The following is a 17,592-nucleotide window of genomic DNA, read 5'->3' as shown; positions in this document are numbered from 1 at the left end:
AAAAGTGACAGAAAGGATTACAAGAAACAGGGAAAAATCCATTTATTTGTAATTAATATGAAGGTAAACTGACTGCAAAAAAAAATCTGAGTTCTTATCCAAATAATGTACTGTTAAAATTCTGTTTAATCATTAAAAAATCTACTCTTAGCAGGGTGGTGGTAATAAAAGCCTTTAATCCTAGCACATATGAGGCAGAATCAGGTGGATCTCTGAGTTCAGGCCAGCCTGGTCTACAGAGCCAGCACTACACAGAGAAACCCTGTCTTGAAAAAAATATAAATCCACTTTTTGGAGGCTGGGGAGATGGCTCAGTGGTTAAGAGTCCTTGCAGAGGACCCAAATTCCATTTCCAACACCTATATGGCAGCGCACAACTATTTGTAACTGCAGTTCCATGGAATCCAATACCCTCTCTTCTGACCTCCCCAGACACTTTGCACACATAGTGTGAAGACTTATGTCCATGCAAAATAGCATACATATAACATAAAAATAAATAAATCTTAACATTTTAACCAAGCATTCTTTGAAACTTCAAATTTTAGTTATCTCTAGAGTTTACAAATTCCTTATTCGTAAAGGTTCTCTAAGATTCTAAGAAGCAGTTCTAATTATTTTTTTCTTTTGCCTTCAGTTCTATCCTTTGAATGAAGCTATTAGGCTTGCCTAGCTCTCTATAACAGTAAATTAAAAAACAAAACAAAACAAAACAAAAAACCAAAAAACCAAAAACCCTTATCTTTCTTTGAAGGAATTCGAAGTCTAAAAAGTAAAACAAATAGGTACAGACCAGATGATAACCACAACAAAACCATAAACAAAGGTCAGAAAATATGGGCAGAGTACCCAACAGTAACACCAAGATTATGAACTTCTAAACTCTAAAACAAAATGACCTCAACGACTCACTTAACACTGAACTCACAAACTTTCCTAAAGGGGCTTTTGCAGAAAATTAAACAGTAAACTTCTTTCGAGTAGGAACTGTGTGTCCCTTGAGTCCTCCATACTTGGTATTCTTCTCTGTGCATTTAATAGTCAGACAATGGTACCAAGGGAAAGAGCTCCTGAGGCCCAGCCCTCTCAGAACCTATAAGGAGTGAATGGTTCCTGGGGAAGGGAAAGACATTTTTCTCCTGTGATATAACCACTGGCGAGGAACTCGTGCTCTGGTAAATAATTCTTCATCCAGGATTTTACAAGAAACCCTAATAAAATGTAGTGGGCTTTACACACACACACACACACACACACACCAAACAACAACAACAACAAATATGAAATAGAAAAGAAACTAGCTGGGATAAGGAAGGGGATGAGTGGGAAGGAAGAAAGAGAAGGCAAGGAGGGTAAATTGATATAAATACACTATATACATAAAACTGTCATTATGATTTCCGGTTTTATATATAATTAATACTTGAAAATAAATTTAAAATTTGTGGCAAAATAGACAGTGTTAAGTTAGAACATGTATATTATAATTATTATATGTATATGCAGTACATATAATACACATATATGCCACGTGAGATGGACTAAGTGCAAAGTATCACCTGAGATGGTAGCTCCAATTCCATCTTCTGTTGACAGGCTCTGGCACTATGAAGACAAATGGCCAGGAGAGACTCCAAAAGTCGTATGCTCTGGAGAGAAGTCTCACTTTGTTGACTCATAAATGCCTTTCCTTCCCCAGGAACAGATTCAGTAGCCAAAATCTGCTCTGCACTTGTGGGAAGCATATGCTGTGACTCCCATCCACTCACGCTGTCAGCATTCTTTCTCAGAAATCCCAGGTCTGATGCTGCTGCAGATGATACATCCCCCTTCAATGTCAGCTCAGGTTGAGATATCCTGATTAACTCTTGGTTTTCATTTCTACTCATTTCTCCCTGCCTTCTTCCTTGATCCTCTGTATGACTTCTGAATAGTTTTTGGATTATCATAAATATTAATTCATGGCACACTTGGAAACCACCAAGCCTGTGAAATTGTTTCTGGAAAACTGAGTTCAACATGTAGATCCAACGACACATGGACCAAATGTCTGCTGCATGGTGCAAACATTCAGGGGAAGGTAAGACAACGTTCTCAAGAGACAGACATGGTAGCATGTGACTTAATGGCTCACTGGCAGTGCTGTCATAGCCAGACGTATCTTCTGACTCATTGGCAGACTCCATATCAGAGTCTGCCTCTTTACTGACACACAGAAAAGCCACACAGAGGAAGAGGTTTATGGTGTTTATGTGAACATCCTGGTGAATGCTCTTTCGTTTTTTTGGATCAGGCTCTCTGAGGCTGGCATAAAACTTCCTGAGACTGCAAGGAGAATCTGAAGAAGCTTGCTGCTTATGGAGAGAAGGACCCACACTTAAGGACGGCAACTCCTGCGGGAGGTCTAACCCATCGACGTCTAGAACTGCAGCATCTTTCTGTTGTTCCCCTAGGCTGACAATCAGAGTTTCAAATGCTTTCAGGGAATGACTTCGAATCCCATCTAAGTAATTTAGTTCAATTATTTGGTTTACTCCATTACAACTTAAAAACAAATCTCTTATTACCCTGTGAGAGATAGGAAAAAAAGATTTTTATATGACATACTGAAACATTTATAAATAGTAAATATGTTATGTAAACATGCCATTGCTGTGTGTGGTATATACACTAAACACTGCCTACTCTGGTTCATTATTTGATAGTTCTAAGATACTGATCAAGGTCTCAAATTACTTTCTAATAGCACTTATATGCTTATATACAGCTCTGGAAGTACTTAAAAAGAAATATATATATATATATATATATATATATATATCACATTAAAAGACACAACTCAAGAAAGAATTTTGTCTTCAAATAATAAATTTCATAGAAATTCTAAATATCATAATTATTACTGGGGGGAGCAGGTATATATTTCCTTCACTTGCTACCTTGGTTCTCTAACACTTTGCTCAGGACTTCCCAAGTTAACAATCTTAACTGCTCCAAAATTAACAATCACAAAATTTGGAAAATTCATTGGTAAAATACAATTTAGACTTTCTTTTTGCTTATCTGTATTTTCTACTCTGTCCGAGTAATAAACATGACTGCGGCATTTAAGAAAGTACATCCTGCTGCCATTGACTCGGGAACCCAATAGTTCATGTATGTGCAAATTTTACACGGTCATAAATACATAAATACTACTTTAAGTTTATGTGCTACTCATAAAATAATACAAGCTCTTTTCCTGTCCTAACATGATCTTTATAAACATTTTAATGGACTTTAATATGCAATCTACATTGTAAATACAAAACCATTCATTTAAACTGGCCTTTTCTCTTAGATATCTTTGTCTCACACATTTCTTTCCTTCAGAAATATAACCAAAAATATATTTCNCCCCCCCCCCACACACACACACACTGAGAAGCTAAAAATCAATGTCTCTAGCTTCTATCCTCTAACTACCTCCAGAAAAGTTAATTAAAATAATGTTTAAAAATGGCATGGGGGGTGAGTTAGGATGGGATAGGGAGTTTGTGGAGGGGAAACCAGAAAAGGGGATAACATTTGAAATGTAAATAAATAAAATATCCAATTTTAAAAAAAAGACATGGGAAGGGTGGTTTTTTTTGTTTGTTTTGTTTTGGTTTGGTTTGGTTTGGTTGGCAAACTAAAGTTCTTGATAGCAATAGTTAGTTACTATGATTATACTATGGGTGAGTCCCTGGAGGTCAGAAATTCAAATATACACATTTTCATCCCATGTTCAAAAGCATTCATTCAACTGTAAACCATATACACACGTACAAACCTGGATTTCAGTAGGACAGGTAGAGTTTTTAAATAAATCTGAAGCACTTCCTGAGGCAAATACTGTTTCAGTTGGCTACACATGTGAGTCTGAGCTGAAGGAATGCTTAGCTGTTGACAATGATGTACTAATTCAACTCCTCTCTGGAGCACAGGATTAAAGACATAATTATACAATTTCCACTGAACAACTACATTGCCTTTCTGGATTAAATTACAAATGTGATTTGCAATCTGAATGTTATATAATCTGTCTTCTTGAAAGACAAAGTTCTGATAAGCCTCTAATGCATCCCATTTCCACAACAAGTCTTCAGACCCGCTGCTTGGCAGGATCCCCTGAAATCGGTAGGAAGGACTGGACAAGCCGGAGGTAGGACCAGCACCACACAAGGTGCCCTGCAGTGTCTCTCCTAACGTAGCCAGTTGGTCAGGGTCCACAGTACAGATGTTGCAAGCTGATTTTTTAATTCTCTGTGATATCTCTGCTCCTCCTAACTGATCCAAAAGAAGTTTGCTCAGGACATTCAGTATATGCTGCTGAAAAGCTTTCAGTGCTGGCAATTTAAAAGCATGGAGTAAAGGGACAATCACAGACTTAGGGTCCATACAACAACAGATTCCAACACTGTGTACACCTGATAGGATCTGGACACAGGTGGTGCTCAGGGAAACCTGCTGTAGCAAGCGCAAGCACTGGTGAGCGCACACGGCGATGCAGCAGCACCGCTCTGGATACTGCACACCTCCCTCTGCGGTCTCTTCAAAGGGGCTTTTAGAAAGCTGATTTTTAAAAGCTGAAACCAGGAGACCTGAAAGATCGCGGTGGTGCTGCATGAAGTGGGAATACTCACAACGGCGGTGTCTTTTCCTTGTGCACATGGAATGATGAAGTTGCTCTGATTTCACTTTTTTCACAGTACTCATTATTTTTATTACACTGTTTATCAGAGCTTTCAAATGTTCTGCAGCTTCTGAAGGAACACCATCCCTTGAAAGCAGCCATTCCATCTGAAGAACTGCTGTTTCAAAGAGGTTAAAGCCTTGGTGCTGGATAAATTCTTGGACTAAATCCATGGCTTGACTGAAGTAAAAGGGATTTGAAGCTGCACTCTGAAGACAAGAGATGAGGAGCTGTAGGACTCCTTCCAGAAGCTCAGGTAGAAGAAGGGCTCTGTGACGATACTTGGAAAATACAAAGCCCTCCTGCACCTCCTGTAGTGTTTTCTTTTGTCTCGGTGAGAAAGGCTCAGGCTGCTTTTCCAAGCAAGCTCTAATTTTTAAAGCTGCCCTAAGCAATTCAGTCAAATTTTTCCTAAGACTTTCTGGCATTGCCTCTGCAGTGCTAACGTCTACTGACATAAGATGCAGCACAGTTCGAAAGAGCATCCGTTGAACCAAAGCTACCGGCTCTTCTGTCCAACCTGCAGAAACCAGTTGTCTCTCCAAAGTGTCACTCTGGTTACAGCAGTCCCCAAAGCCTGCTAGGAACTCAGTCAGTGTGGGTACTACACTGAGTGCTAGGGAAGAATTATGATTCAAAGCAATGTCAAACTTACAAACTTTTTCCAATAGAGATAACAAAACATGACATAAGTCAAAAGGAGAATTATTCATGTTACTGAGAATAGACAAAGCAGCTGGCTCACTTAATATGTCACCATTTGAATTCTGTCTCAGAGTGACTTCTCTGGAGTTCTCCAAAGACATGGTGTCAGGAAGGACCTGTTCTTTGGTGGCAGAGGGGTCAAGCTTGGCTACGAGGCGGTCTTCCTTAGGAGACTGCGTCAGGAACCGTGGCAGCGCGTGGAGCCTCCTGTGTTTACTCACAACCGTACTTTTTTCATCTGAGTTGCCCTCGGAGTCAGAGGTAGAGAGCTGTGTCTTTCTTGCATCTCTTACAGAATAGCGATGGGTACTTTTACGCTGTCGCCTGATTTTTCGAAAAAGGTTTACTTTTGCAGAAACCTGACCAGATGGAGCACTTCCTTCTAAATATAATTTTCCCTGAGTTGATTTTTGCAAACTTGAGCTCTTTTCTTTGGTCAGGATTATATCAGATGACAATGGCAGGTTAAAATCTAATGAAATCAAGAAAGAAGACTTAGGTTAGTAACTGTTAACCATATAGGCAATGACTCACAACCGACATGAGTCTGGCCTGGCAGGATTTTCCTTCAAGGCTGCTTTCCCTAGTTGCATCTCTGGGTCACTTCTCCCCACACTTATCTTTTTAATTCTCAATGCCAAGTGGCATTAGCTCAGGGGATACAAACTGATTTGAAAATAGCAAGGAAAAGAATTAGGAAAGTAGACCTAAGTTGAACCTATATATTGCATTGTGATTTCAAAATATGAGACTCTGGATTAACCAGCTGCTGTGCTCACCATTTAGAAATCTTTAGTGATGTTAAAATTAAGACATAGAGTAGTTTATAGTGTCTCAGAACTTCAATATTCACCCATATAATTCAAAATCAGAGGTACACAGCAAGTATTCATCAAGACAAGGATAAACACTAGGTTGAATGGCACCCGGATTGAGATTTAAAGGATAGTTGTAGACTGACATGACTGAGAGATGTAACAAGGAAAACAGCCTTGCAGGAAAATCCTGCCAGGCCAGACTCACAGTGAGAGCTGTAAGAGTTATTTCTATAGGGCCTTGTTCCCTAAATCAGGCAGGTGTAGAGAACAGCAGTCCATCCTAAGCCCTCAGAGCGTGGAGCAGCATTCAGTGATCACTTCTCAAAGAAAGGATCGAACTAAATGCACCTTTCCCTTTGCAATGATATTTACTGCAGTCTATACAAAATGGAGTTATACAACACAGAGGAATAAATAGAATTAATACAAGTTAATAGAATCTTATACTTTATTTAGGAGAGGGAAAACAAAGCAGATAAGAGCAAATATTAAAAGGGACCAATTCCACTAAAATATAACATGCCAGCAGTGAAATCAACTTCCCACAAATGGCATAAATCAACTTTCTCAAGTGATTAAAAATTTTTAAATTCTGCACATAAAAAATAAGCAAGTTACTGGATCAATAAATAATCAGGAAATATATATTAGAAGTCTTTAAATATCTTCCTTAAAAGAGCTCTATGCCTTGATTCATAAAATTGGAAATAGTTCTACCTGAAGATCCAGCTGTACCATTCCTAGGCATATACCCAAAAAATGCTACACCATATCACAAGGACACATGTTCCACTAAGTTCATAGCAGCCTTAATTGTAATAGCCAGAAGCTGGAAACAACCCAGATGTCCCTCAACTGAAGAATGAATACAGATAATGAGGTTCATTTACACAATGGAATACTACTCAGCTATTAAAAACAATGAATTTTTCAGGCAAATGGATGAAACTAGAAAATATCATCTTGAATGAGGTAACCCAGACCCAAAAGGACATGCATGGTATGTACTCACTTATAAGTGGATATTAGCCAAAAAGTTCAGAATACCCATGATACAACTCACAGACCATATAAAGTTTAACAGGAAGGAAGGCCCAACTGTGGATGCTTCAATCCCACAGGAGGCAGAGGGAGGGAGGGACCTGGATAGAAGAGGGGAAGAGGAGGGAAAAAAGAGTGGGCAGGATCAGGTATGGAGGGAATAGGAGAGAAGCCCAGAGGGTCCGGAGAATGAATAGAAATATGCAGCAGTGTGGGGTGAGGGATGGGGAGAACCTCTAGAAAGTCCCAGACACCAGGGACATGAGAGACCCAATGAGGATGACCTCAGCCAAAATCCCTAAAAGTGGGGAGACAGAACCTGAAGAGACCACCTCCAGTAGATAGGCATGGTCTCAGTTGAGGATCAGGCTACCCACCCATATCAAAATTTCTGACCCAGAATTGTTCCTGACCAAAGGAATTGCAGGGACAAAAATGGAGCAGAGACTGGAGGAAAGGCCATCCAGAGACCACCACCAACTTGGAATCCACTCCATGTTCAGGCACCAAACCCCAACACTATTGCTGATGCCATGTTGTGCTTGCAGACAGGAGCCTGGCATGGCTGTCCTCTAAGAGGCTCTACCAGCACCTGACTGAGACAGATACAGATACTTACAGTCATCCACTGGACTGTGTTCCGGGACCTCAATGGAAGAGTTAGAGGAAAGACTGAAGGAGCTGAAGGAGATTGCAGCCCCATAGGAAGAACAACAGTATCAAGTAACCGGACCCCTCAGAGCTCCCAGGGACTAAGCCACCAACCAAAGAGTACACTGGGCTGGTCCGTATGACCGCCTCGTCTGTTCTCATTAGGGGGGATGCGCTTGGTTCTGAGGAGGTGTGATGCCCCAGAGAAAGGGGATGTTAGAGGGGTGAGATGGGAGTGGATGGGTGGGTGAGAGAGCACTGTCTTAGAGGCAATGGGGAATGAGGATGGGGTGGGGGTGGGGGCCGTGGAGGAGGGACTGTAAAGGGAGATAACATTTGAACTATAAATAATAAAATAATAAAAAAGAGCTCTATGTCAGATATGCATTAAAGTATAAGAAAGAAAAATATGACACAACAAGATAATTTTAAACCAGGAGAATCTGAATTTAGGGGGAAACCAGGGAGAAACCTGTTTATATTTCCACTGAAGTACTTAAAGGTTCATGTGCTTATACATGCACAGTTACCAAAATCAGAAATTAAAACTGAACAATGGTGGCAAATGCCTTTAATCTCAGCACTTGGGAGGCAGAAGCAGGTCGATCTCTGAGTTCAAGGCCAGCCTGGTCTACAGAGCAAGTCCCAGGACAGCCGGGGCTACACAAAGAAACCATGCATCAAAAAAACAAAACCAGAACTAAAACCAAACCAAAGTAAAATTTTAAAAAAAATTAAAATTACCTATTGACCTCATAATTCTATTTAGCCTTGAGACAACATATGACTTCAAAAGCAAAATTAGAAAATTTGAACTAAAGAAAATACTGTCGACAGCAGTCTTTAAGCAAAGAGCTGTAATTTGTTTCTTCAAAGTCTTCCCCACCCATCTTCCTAATGCAGCGCACCTCGTAACTTCTTTCAGTAAGTACTCGGCTTCTTCATGTATTTTGCATTTGTCATTTGTGTAAGCCTCTAAGAAGCATCGCAGTTTTTTTTTTTTTTTTTTTTTTTTTTTTTTTTTTTTTTTTTTTTTTTTTATTTTTTTTTTTTTTTTTTTTTTTTATTACATAATTTCCTCAATTACATTTCCAATACTATCCCAAAAGTCCCCCTAGCATCGCAGTTTTTATATTACTAGNTTTTTTTTTTAATATTTTTATTACATAATTTCCTCAATTACATTTCCAATACTATCCCAAAAGTCCCCCTAGCATCGCAGTTTTTATATTACTAGAAGAAATAAAAATGTTCTTGCCTAATGTATTTTCATACCAGATATATAATAAAAATATCCCTGCAGTATCTACTGCTCTGCATCTGAAGCTGCGGTAACTGATCAGAAAAAAGCAGCTTTGCAAATGAACTTCTTTTCCCATCGGGACTTGATGATGCAGGTGACCTGTAAAAAAGGACATACCTGTTGCCTGCTGTTCCTGGACAGGTATCTTCCACACCAAGGGAAGGAGCGACAGAAGAAGAGTCAGGAGTTCTTCTCTGCATGTCAGGGCCTGTGTCAGAAACACAAGTCTTTCATGTTCTAAGGCCCGAAGACACATTAATTCCTAACATCCTACATTTAACTGAAACAAAAACAAAACTTTTCCTTAAAAAAAAAAAAGGTTACATTTGAAAACTGAGGATCAAATTAACCTATTTTAAGTCCAAGTTAAACTGTGGACCCTTTTCAATTTATAAGCATTTCTACCACAGAAGAATGTAAGATTGTGTGATGGTATTTAGCACATTCTCACTAATACTTCAAGAAGAGCTGTTACTGACACCATGCACACTGCAAGAATTCCTCACCTATTTAAAAAAAAAAAAAACAGACTTGTTAAGTAAAACTAAAAAATTAAATCCTATAAGCTATTAATTAATAACAAAGTTACTACAAAATTTAAGTCTTCATGTAGTTCAATATAAAAAATAGAAAATAATTTTTAAAAGAAAGCAAAATTAATAATACATATGAAAAGATTTATCAGTGAAGATAATTAAATATATTAATTTCACACTCTTATTCTTTCTGAAGTAAACGGCCCATGTTGGAAAAGGTCTCTATTTGGACCATAAAATACATACACACAGACAGGACAATAGAAAACATATAGTTTCTCCCTAGTATTGAACTACATTCTAGTATGGAACTGGTATTCAGTTTAGGAGTTCAGAAAACAAGAACAATCATCAGAAGTGTGGAAGAAGGGCTGCAACCAGACAGCTATAGCTGGGACACTTGAGACATGAGTGGCCCAGTATCTAATGAACAGTTAAGCCAGGACTTGTTCCTTCTCATACCATTCCTTGGGGAGAGAAGCAAGGTAAGGCAAGATTTGCTAGGCAGAACTGGGGTAAGTAGGAACAGCCAATGTTAGCAGCAGAGTCACAATGATTACTAAGTGACTCCGCAACAAACAGACACACAGACATGAGAAACTATCCGGTAGATCTGAAATGGCTCATAGTTGATTCTCAATGATGTACAAGTGAGGAAAAAACTCCTCACAGGTTTCTGGCTTAGGTAACTAGGTGACAATAATATCTCCACCAAGAAAGAAAATCTGAGAGAGATACTAAGTTAGGCTAGAGATGATGGATGGACTTAATCTTTTTAATTATATGTTATTTATTTAATGCATGTCCTGTTAGGCTTAGTAGCAAATGCCTTTACCTAAGCCATCTCACTGGCCCAGATGCATTTTTTTAGACATATATAATCTGAGACATTAATGTGTCTAAATGGAGATGTCATATTATATATAATATATAGTTATTTAATTATAATTATATATAACATATTTGTTTGTATGTATATATATGTGTGTGTGTGTGTGTGTGTGTGTGTGTGTGTGTGTGTGTATGAGGTAGCTCTCCCTAATGTAATCTGTCTACTTAAGCTATGAAAATCACTTGGGTGGATGCCTAGGACATAAGTAAGGGTTTCCAGAGAGCAAGCAGAATGATGAGAGAACTGATGACAATGGGATTCTGAGCTCCAAAAGTCTTCAAGGAAGTAAGGGTGGGCAGTGCTGAAGGAAGCCTATTGAACAGATTGACAAACAGACTGTTACAAAGATGTGAAGTCAGAGACACCACAGAAGAGAGCAGTGAAAGGAATGGCATTCACAGGATGCAAGCTGGCCTTTCTGAGCTGTGTAAGATGGCTGAAAAGCCTTAAGCAGCTGGAGGGAGCTGGTAACATTGACAATCACAGCTTTAATGGAGTGAAATGTAATGATGAGAGGCTTAGAACCTGTTTCAGCTGCAGAGTCAAAGGAGTTAAAGAAAGATTCCTAGTCTTAAAGTAAATAGTTTTTTAGCTTGTTAATCCTTCGGAGTTGTCCACATTTGAGTCTTTAGTGGCTGGCCTCACAATATTCTAAGGGAACAAACCGTCCTGGTGAGTGAGTTCTTGCTCTCTAACAGTACACTGGCAAACCATCACGGCTATGTGAACGACATCCCTGCCCCGCCTGCTGCTCAGCGTGCTCTGGAACCACCATACAAAGCCCAGCTCCAGCAATATCTACTCTGTGAGGCTCCTGTTCCCCTCAGTTCACCATAGACTTATAGACCACAAACCCTTGAAAAGGATGAGATGGCAGCAAGTACAGACCTTTGGGGCCTGACCCTGCTATGCTAGGGTGGAGAGAAGAGATACACTAGCAGCTGAATGCAACAATGTTTTATTTCATACAATTACTGTATTTCTAAAACAACTTCTTTTTGGTGTAGCTCTCCCTAATAATAATAATAATGTTATTGTATGTGTTTTTGTGTGTGCAGATACCACAGTGTATGTCTAGATGTGAGGAGTTGTTTCTCTCCTGAGAGCAAACCTAGCACACACTTCTCTTGCAATCAACTTGACCCACTGAGCCACTGAGCCACCTCACTAGCCCTGATTCTATTACTTTTTAAAGTGCCAGCCATATATTCTTACTTTGGTTTTTGTTTTGTTTTGGTTTGGTTTTTTTGCTTGTTTGTTTGGTTTTTATCCTTTCTGGTCTTAAGAGAAACTCCTCATGTAATTCTGTTCTTTGAAATCCATAAATATTTTTCTTGTATTTGATGGTACACTGGAAAAGTAGGCTTTCAGTTCTTTCAAATGGAATGGTAAGTCTATCTCCCCAAATCCTAAGTATGCACAATAGATATAGTATCTAGAAATAAGGGTTGTTCCTTAACACCAGATCCACACACGCCACACCCACACATGCCATGCACAGAGCCATTCCAGGGTTTTTCCATGACCTAACATACAGAAGTGAGTCTATGTCATACCTTCCCTTACATAACACTTACACTTAGATCATGCCTTTACCTTTTTCCCCTAGCAACAATAAATAATGAAACCATTCTCACTGAGGTGTGCCTTTCTGAGTTCAGTTGAAGAAGCGTGTTACAAGTCCTTGCCAGGTATCAGGCACAGCTGTTTCTATAGAGACATCCAGTAGCCACAGTGACAGGAGGAGGAGGAAGAACAAGCGAGTCAAGGAAAGGCTGAGATCCCAGCCCAGACACATATCTAGGAGGCTCAAAGGTAGACATCAGTGGAGACTTTGTCACGGAATGTCTGACATAGCAAGGAATATGAATGCCAGCCAGAAAGTAATGCAAAATTACTGCAGTTATTCAATGGGATTACAAATAGTGTCTACGTATTCTAATTAAACTTAACTTTCCAAATGTGAAAAACATAATATCCTAACAGCATAACACATTGCTATTCTTCATTTCTTCTCTAAGAATTTTATTCTAATATATATGTATTGTACACATAAAAAATATTTCTTCATTAGGATTATCTAATCTTTTTTTTTTTCATTCCCTAACTGTATAGCTACTGAGCTAATGGAAACTTAACAAGTCTTTTAACAAGTACTGTTTGGTTTGGTTTGGGTTTTTTGTTTTTTAGCTTTGCTAAAAACGATTTCCTAATGGTTGTTTTCACTTCTGTACACATCACTTTGAAAAACAATATTTTTCCGTCCCCGTTTATTTGTTGCTATGTCTGTTCGCTTATTTGTTATAGACAGGGCTTTACTATACAACACAGATTTGATTTCAAACTCACTCTGATGGCCTTGAGTTCACAGTGATACTCCTATATTTTTGGTCCATGTGCTAAAATTATAGATGGTGCCACCATGCTCAAAGCTAGTAGTACACTTTAAAAATCCACTTGTCTATTGCATTTCTTTAACACGTGGTGACATATATCTTTAATCCCAGCACTTGGGAGGCAGAGGCAAGAGGATCTCTGAATTTAAGGTCAGTTTGACCTATATAGCAAGTCTCAGGACAGCTAGGACTACATAAAGAAATCCTGTCTCAAGGGGGAAAAAAACCAATAATAAAACAAGATATCAAGTAGGAATAGGAATAAAGAGTTCTACTTGGAATGGTCCTGTGTAGATATCACTAAAAATATTACTGGTTCTTCTATTCTTTTTTTTTCAAATTTTTATTAGATATTTTCTTCATTTACATTTCAAATGCTATCCCAAAAGTCCTCCATACCCTCCCTCCGCCCTGCTCCCCTACCCACCCACTCCCACTTCTTGGCCCTGGCATTCCCCTGTACTGGGGCATATAAAGTTTGCAAGACCAAGGGACCTCTCTTCCCAATGATGGCTAACTAGGCCATCTTCTGTTACATATGCAGCTAGAGTCAAGAGCTCCGGGGTACTGGTTAGTTCATAATGTTGTTCCACCTATAGGGTTGCAGACCCCTTTAGCTCCTTGGCTCCTTGGGTACTTTCTCTAGCTCCTCCATTGGGGGCCCTGTGTACCATCCAATAGATGACTGTGATCACCCACTTCTGTATTTTCCAGGCACTGGCATAGCCTCACAAAAGACAGCTATATCAGGGTCCTTTCAGCAAAATCTTGCTGTCATATGCAATAGTACTCCTCCATGTTGGTGGGACTGCAAGCTTGTACAACCACTCTGGAAATCAGTCTGGTGGTTCCTCAGAAAATTGGACATAGTACTACAGGAAGATCCAGCAATACCTCTCCTGGGCATATATCCAGAAGATGTTCCAACTGGTAATAAGGACACATGCTCCACTATGTTCATAGCAGCCTTATTTATAATAGCCAGAAGCTGGAAAGAACCCAGATGCCCCTCAACAGAGGAATGGATACAGAAAATGTGGTACATTTACACAATGGAGTACTACTCAGCTATTAAAAAGAATGAATTTATGAAATTCTTAGGCAAATGGATGGATCTAGAGGGTATCATCCTGAGTGAGGTAACCCAATCACAAAAGAACACACATGATATGTACTCACTAATAAGTGGATATTAGCCCAGAAACTTAGAATACCCAAGATACAATTTACAGACCACATGAAACTCAAGAAGAAGGAAGACCAAAGTCTGGATACTTCCTCCCTCCGTAGAATGCAGAACAAAATACCCATGGAAGGAGTTACAGAGTCAAAGTTTGGAGCTGAGACGAAAGGATGGACCATACAGAGACTGCCCCACCCGGGGATCCATCCCATAATCAGCCACCAAACGCAGATACTCTTCTACTCTTTTTATATAAATAAAAAAATTTATTCTCAATTGGCTTTTAGAATTTTTGTAAAGAGGTTTTCAAATTGAGTAGTTCTGCAAATACCAAAGTCTGGTACCTCTAAGCCTGCACCTCTCTCTCTCTGAGCAACAATACAGCCTTGTCAAAAATTTAACATCTCAGAGTAGTTGTATACCAGTTTCCACTGATGCCAGACATTATATTGATAGTTCTTGAATTGACCAGGAATTGAAAATGTATTTTGTATGTGATCAGACAGTAAATATTTCAGGCTTTGTGCATCATATAAGATCTCTGTCACATATTTTTCTCTTTCTTTTAATGACTCTTTTTAAAATATTACAAACTAGTCTTAGTCATGAGCTATATCAAAATAATTCACTAACAGAAGATTTGACCTTCGAGCTGCAGTTTTTTCTAGGCTGTCCCTATTCTCTCCCAGCCTCTCCTGCAGCAGAGCATGGTTGTTACGTGTCCACAGCAGTCTCTGTTAAAGCTTCAGAAAGGTCGTAGGTAGGCAACACCAAGCACTATCAGCTAGACAAGGTCACTCCTAAGAACCATTCTGAAGCTTTTCCAACAGGCTTTATACATTCATTTTACAGAAAGGTGTGTCTCAAAAATAGTTATAGATATGGCTTTAGTAATACTGAGGGAACACCAGTAAGGTTCTTAAGAAACCCATATTTCAAAGAAAATTGTACTAAGAAACACTGTAGGAGGAGAGAGAAAAGAAGGGTAGAGAAAATATGGGGAAATATGTTCAACATACAATATAGACTTGTATCAAACTCTTTTTTTAGAAAATGGAAATGCTACCAGATTCACCTAAAAGTATGAAGGAGAAAAAAAAGAAGTCCTTGTCCCCACCCCCAGTTTAAAAAAAAAAAAAAAGCAATCTGTCATTATATAAAGTCAAGGGTCCTAGAGACCAAGGATTAGTCAATTACTCACATAGAATAAAATGATTTCAGGCCCTTAGAGTAGGTGGAAACCTACACACCCAATTAGGTCCTCCTATCTTGTATGTACATACATACATGTATGTATGTATGTATGTATGCATATGTGTATGTATTGTATATATATATGAATATAAACTTAAAATCTGTCATATTAACCATTTAAAAGATCTTTTGCCATTTAAAATGAATAGCCTATTTAATACATTAAAATGGTTATGCATAATAAATCATTAACAAATGGGGCTCATCATAGAAATGCCAACATAGTTCAACAGTAAACCATCTGTGTACTTCACCCCCACTAAAGAACTGAAAGGAAAGACAATGATAATCTCAACAGATGTAGAAAAGGCATTTTCTGTAACTCAGCATCCATCAAGGCTATGAATTCTCAGTGAACTGAGACTAGGAGAAAATGTCCTCACCCTGATCAAAGGCGACTAAGAAACTCAAGCCACATTCAGTGAAAACAGCCACACTCCACCTTGTTTACACCCAGAAGCTGTAAGTCCACTCTCACCCACCATTTCCATCTGCCTCTATGTAGAAACACTCCAGAAAAATTTTAAGGTATAAAAACTGAAAAAGAATGAAACTGTCATTACTGATAAATGGCATGGTTGCTGACACAAAAAGTGCTTAGGAATTTACAGAAAAAAAATGGAGAACTAGTAAATGAATTTAACAAAAGCACAGGATATGGCATCAATATTCAAGAAAAGCAACTCTATTTCTATAAACAACAAACAGGAAAATTACATTTTAAATAACATTTGCAATAACATCAAAAGGAAATAAAATTTAATAAAAAAATACATGATCTCTATACTGAAAACATAACACTTCAGAGAAATCAGAAAAGACCCAAATTAATCTATTTATACCATCTTCATGGACTGGGTGAAACTAATAGTGCCAATTCTTTCCAAGTTGATTTACAGATTCAACACCATCCCAAGTGAAAGCACACTGAGTATTGTTACAGAAATGACAAACTGAATAAAATCTATAGGGAAACCTAAAGGACCCAGAATGGGCATTGGTGATGAGATAGAATAAAATCGGAGGACTTACATGATCGATTTCTGAATTTACTTTTTAAAAAACATTTATTTATCTATCTATCTATCTATTTATTTATTTATTTACCTATTTATTTGAGTGGTACTTATGCTATGGCACATGTGTGAAGATAAAAGGATAACTTGCAGAGCCAGTCTATCATTCCATCATGTGTGTTCTAAGGGTTGAATTCAGGTCATTAGGCTTGGTGGCAAGGACATTGACCCACCACACCATCTTACTGGATTTACTTTTATTAAAATTCACAGTAATCTGTAACTCCTTCCATGGGTGTTTTGTTCCCAATTCTAAGAAGGGGCAAAGTGTCCGCACTTTGGTCTTCGTTTTTGGAGCTGTGAGAAAGGATAGACCATCTAGAGACTGCCATATTCAGGGATCCATCCCATAATCAGCTTCCAAACACTGACACCATTGCATACACTAGCAAGATTTTGCTGAAAGGACCCAGATATAGCTGTCTCTTGTGAGACTATGCCAGGGCCTAGCAAACACATAAGTGGATGTTCACAGTCAGCTATTGGATGGATCACAGGACCCCCAGTGGAGGAGCTAGAGAAAGTACCCAAGGAGCTGGGGGGATCTGCAACCCTATAGGTGGAACAACAATATGAACTACCCAGTACCCCCAAGAGCTCGTGTCTCTAGCTGCATATGAATCAGAAGATGGCCTAGTCGGCCATCATTGGAAAGAGAGGCCCATTGGTCGTGCAAACTTTATATGCCTCAGTACAGGGGAACGCCAGAGCCAAGAAGTGGGAGTGGGTGGGTGAGTGGTGGGGAGAGCGTGTGGGGGACTTTTGGGATAGCATTGGAAATGTAAATGAAATTAATACCCAATAAAAAAAAAAGAAAAAAATCACAGTAATCAAGTCAGTGGGTGTTGGTGAGAGAAAAGACAACAAAGCAGTGAACAGAACAGAAAGTACAGATAGGAACCACTAAATACATAGTTAATTTGCAAAGCAGTGACTCTCCTGAGTTCTCCCAGACCATGAACATAGTGTATTTGGGTCTCTGACTCCTCTGTAGCGTTATGTTTCCAACATCACCAATATTTT

General features: G+C 38.9%; 1 protein-coding gene across 3 annotated transcripts in view; it reads right to left on the bottom strand.

Moving 5' to 3' along the window:
- The window catches only part of Lyst (lysosomal trafficking regulator), a 173,671-nt gene that overhangs the window by 121,135 nt on the left and 34,944 nt on the right, over positions 1 to 17,592 (bottom strand). For all 3 annotated transcript variants that reach the window (XM_029468643.1, XM_029468642.1, XM_021180035.2), the window contains exons 4-6: positions 9,350 to 9,440; positions 3,812 to 5,891; positions 1,560 to 2,568 (exon numbers count right to left, since the gene is read on the bottom strand). In XM_029468643.1, coding sequence (XP_029324503.1) covers positions 1,560 to 2,568; positions 3,812 to 5,891; positions 9,350 to 9,440 — 3,180 coding nt within the window. The remainder of the gene's footprint in view (positions 1 to 1,559; positions 2,569 to 3,811; positions 5,892 to 9,349; positions 9,441 to 17,592) is intronic.

Source organism: Mus caroli, chromosome 13, assembly GCF_900094665.2.
Source record: "Mus caroli chromosome 13, CAROLI_EIJ_v1.1, whole genome shotgun sequence".
In the NCBI taxonomy this organism is placed as follows: Eukaryota; Metazoa; Chordata; class Mammalia; order Rodentia; family Muridae; genus Mus; species Mus caroli.
This window is presented reverse-complemented; position numbering and strand designations above follow the sequence as displayed.